At 39.0% G+C, this 4,371-nt stretch overlaps 1 protein-coding gene across 6 annotated transcripts in view; it reads left to right on the forward strand.

Moving 5' to 3' along the window:
* Reps2 (RALBP1 associated Eps domain containing 2) overlaps nt 1-4,371 on the forward strand; it is a 286,698-nt gene that overhangs the window by 267,893 nt on the left and 14,434 nt on the right. For all 6 annotated transcript variants that reach the window (XM_005358777.3, XM_013350570.2, XM_013350569.2 and 3 more), the window contains one exon: nt 3,391-3,496. In XM_005358777.3, the coding sequence (XP_005358834.1) occupies nt 3,391-3,496 (106 nt within the window). The remainder of the gene's footprint in view (nt 1-3,390; nt 3,497-4,371) is intronic.

Here is a 4,371-nt window from a genome sequence, read left to right on the forward strand (position 1 = left end):
ACATGATCTCCCTAGTTACACATGATTGCCCTAGTTACACATGATCACCCTAATTACACATGATCTCCCTAGTTACACATGATCTCCCTAATCACACATGATTTCTGTAGTTACACATGATTGCCCTAGTTACACATGATCACCCTAGTTATACATGATCTCCCTAGTTACACATGATTGCCCTAGTTACACATGATCACCCTAGTTACACATGATTTCTCTAGTTACATGCCATCTCCCCAATTACACATGATCACCCTTGTTACACATGATTGTCCTAGTTACACATGATCTCCCCAGTTATATGTGATATCCCTAGTTACACATGATCGCCCTGGTTGCATGTGATCTCCCCAGTTGCACATAATTGTCCTAGTTATACATGTTCTTTGCATTTAGTACGGACTTAGCTAAAGTATGCTGGTACAAAAGCATTCTCTGTTTTCCTCAAGTGCCTCTCATACATTTTGGTACATATTAAAATTCACATTTGCTCTTGCTCCCTGTCCCTCTCTCTCCCTCCCTCTACTTTCTTCCCTTCCTTATAACAAAATAAAGGAGAATTAGGCAGTTTTGCTAAACCAATGTAGAATTTTTTTCTTAAGAAAATATTATGTTCTTCTGCACCAGTCTTGTCCACTGAAGTAGATTCCATTAATGCTTCAACAAAGACCATTCAGCTAATAGAAATTATCAGAAAAAATGATTATTAAAATGTCTTGGAATAACTGAAACACAAATGTTTGAAAAGGCCCAATTTACAGCCTTTATTCAAGTTGTAAAATGGGGAGTAGCTTAAGGTGTAAGTAATTCATCCTGACAAATTTGTTTCATTTTGGTGTGGGCCTGCCTACCTCCTGCTGGCTTGCTGGCTTGAGAATATGAAATGTGTTGACCGAGGATTCTGTCCTGCCTGATCCCACAGCCATTCAGCACCAATGAAACACACAGAGACTTATATTAATTATAAACAAGTTGGCCTAGTAGCTCAGGTCTTTTCTTACTAACTAATTCTTACTTCTTTTTTTTTTGTTTTGTTTTTTTGTTTTTCGAGACAGAGTTTCTCTGTGGCTTTGGAGCCTGTCCTGGAACTAGCTCTGTAGACCAGGCTGGTCTCGAACTCACAGAGATCTGCCTGCCTCTGCCTCCCGAGTGCTGGGATTAAAGGCGTGTGCCACCACTGCCAGGCTTTAATTCTTACTTCTTAAATTGGCTCATTATTCTTGTCTATGTTAGCTATGTGGCTTGGTACCTTTATCAGTGAAGCATTCTCATCTTGCTTCCTCTGCATCTGGGTGACGGCTGCAGACTGAGCTTTCCTCTTTCCAGAATTCTCCTGTTCTCATTGCCCTGTCTCTATTTCCTGCCTGGTTTCCCCACCTATACTTCCTGCCTGACTACTTTCCAATCAGCGTTTTATTAAAATACAAATGGCAAATCTTTACAGGGTACAAGACCACTGTCCCACAGCACTTTCCCCCCTTTTTTTTCAAAACAAGAACTCTGAATCCAATTTCCTTTGTTTAGCTTTTTTCCTGACCATTACCTATAACAACTTGTAACCAACACTCTAAACAAAGAAAAACATGCATAATCCATTTTGGGGGGAATGTGGGTGTAGTGTTCTAGGCTACTTCCTGCTGATTGGGGGTGCTGATAATCTTATGGGGACCTAAAGAAAATTTAAGATTATGTTAAAGTCCTGATTGGAAAATTCTGTGAGGCTTGATTATCTCATCCAGCAGTCTTGAGGCTCTTCTGGATGTAGAACTCAGACATCTGGGCCATCTGCTCCTATTGGAGATTTCTCAGGGGCTTTTCCTTGATCAAACATGATTTTTCTTAGCCCAGGATGAATCCACAGCCTCTCTTTTCCTATGGAAACAAAAGCAAAACCTCTTCTCCAAAGTAACATATCTTTGTAGTTAAATTTTAAAGTCAAGACATTTTCAAAATATATATGTTAAATTAATCCAGCAGCATTTATAATCAAATGTCTTTTAACATCTGTTGCTCCTTCCTCAGCATTCAAAAAATTTAAAGACAACACAATAACATACAATATCCAGACTCTTTATGTATTTTCCATCTTTATGTGACTTCATTTTAAACTCTGTTTCTTTTATTTTTATTTTTAATTTTTGAGTTTTTTGAGACTAGTTTCTCTGTGTATTTTTGGCTGTCCTAGCACTCACTCTGTAGACCAGGTTGTCCTTGAACTCACAGAGATCTGCCTGCCTCTGCCTCCCAAGTGTTGGGATTAAAGGTGTGCACCACCATACCCAACTACTCTCTCTCTCTTTTATTTTAAGGACTTTATCCTTTTTTCTCACAAGCCTACATATATTTTTAAACACACTGTAAACCATTTAGAGGTTTTCTTCATCTTTGAATCTATCTTTACTGTATATCTCTTTTTATGACCACATGAGTCTTTAATTTGCTAAGCAATATGGCTAGGATTAAAGCCATGGCTTTGATGGCTGTATCCACCCCATTCCTTAGCTTTCTGAGAGTCTAGTCTCATGGTGGAGGTACTGGCCAGAGCTATGTTTATTGCCACAACTCTATGGCGTTTCAAATTCCCTGCCACCATCAAGAAGCATGCTGTTGGCTATTCATAAACACTATTTAAGTGTTTTGTGGTGGGGCTGCAAAGGTTTTTTTTTTCAGCTAAAGCTGAGTCAGGAAGCCTCTCTTAAATGAGACGAGCTTGCTTCCTGTAAACAGAGTCTACCTGAAAAAAATGCTACCAAGAAGCCATGCTTAATTCTGCTCTTTTTTTTTTTTGTCTAGAATTCCTTCTTATACTCTCTCAGGTTTTAAGTGGATTCAGTTGTCCACATTGGCGCCATTTGTTGACTGAGGTTTCTTTCCTGCCTGATCCTGCAGCTGTTTAGCACCAATGAAACACACAGAAACTTACATTAATTATAAACTAGTTGTCCTAGTAATTAAGGATTTTCTTATTAACTAATTCTTACATTTTAAATTGGCCCATTATTCTTGTCTGTGTTAGCCATGTGGCTTGGTACCTTTATCAGTGAGGCATTTTCATCTTGCTTCCTCTGCATCTGGGTGACAACTGCAGACTGAGCTTTCCTCTTCCCAGAATTCTCCTTTTCTCATTGTTCTGCCTCTATTTCCTGCCTGGTTTCCCCACCTATACTTCCTGCCTGTCTACTGTCCAATCAAGATTTTATTAAAATACAAATGACAAATCTTTACAAAGTACAAGACTGTTGTTTCCCAGCAGAGACGTTATTTTTGGAGCCCTGGGATGTTAACCTTTGTCAGTTTAGCACCTCTCATGAATCTGAGTTCTGACTTGTGAGGAAGGGTACAGAGCTCTAAGTCTCTTTTCATCAAAATGTTTGTACTATTTTACAGGCAGTCTTCCAAACAGAAGAAGGCAATTCAGACTGCCATCCGCAAAAATAAAGAGGCCAACGCAGTGCTGGCCCGCTTGAACAGTGAGCTTCAGCAGCAGCTGAAGGTAAGGACTGGTTCCCACATTTGGAGTCCCTCACTTTACCATGACTTTGTGTTTTGACCATAAATCTCCATTCCTTTTACTAAGATCCACCTTTGTCCTTAATGCTCTCTTAGTTGGTGGAGAATGAGCATATTTAAGTTTCAATGGTTGGTTCTTGAATGCTTAGACTAAGATTAGTAACTTCAAAATGGAGGCTGTATACCATGTAGGAAATAAAGCCACTAATAAACTCTGTGTTCTTTGTTGCCCCAAACTTCTGAGTAATATCATACATCATAATTGTTTAGAACTTCTATGAATGATGCTACACTTTTGTGGAAGTAGGAAGCCTGGGTTAACCCCTTTTCTGATACCTTGGAAATAGGTCCATTTAACTTTCTCAAGGACATTAACCCTGTTTTTCTCTCTTGTTTTTCTCCATCAGTTTCACAGGCTGCTCTGACTATGTACCACAAATGCAGTGACTTTAATACAATAGTGCTTTATTTTCTCATGGCTCTGGAGTTTGAAATCAAGGTGTCATCAGAGCTCTGCTGTCTTTGAAGGCTTTAGAGATGATGCCTTTTTTTTTTTTTTACAACTTCCCAACTCCAGGGAATTCCTGGTAATTCTTGCCATTCCTTGACCTGTACATAAAAAGCTTCACTATCTGTATCTATTGTCACATGGCATTCTTCTGGTGTCTTATCTGTTTTCTGTTCTTATTGTATCTTTCTAATTAAGGGCACCAGCCACCAAGTTAGGGCCCAATATAATATAGCATGATGTCATCCTCACATGATTCTGTTTGTGTGTAAATTCATGTCTACAGGTCCTGGGAGTTAGGGCTTGAACATGTTTTGGTGGGATGTATGATCTTTTTTTTTTTTTTTTTT

The sequence above is a fragment of the Microtus ochrogaster genome, chromosome X (assembly GCF_000317375.1).
Source record: "Microtus ochrogaster isolate Prairie Vole_2 chromosome X, MicOch1.0, whole genome shotgun sequence".
NCBI lineage: Eukaryota > Metazoa > Chordata > Mammalia > Rodentia > Cricetidae > Microtus > Microtus ochrogaster.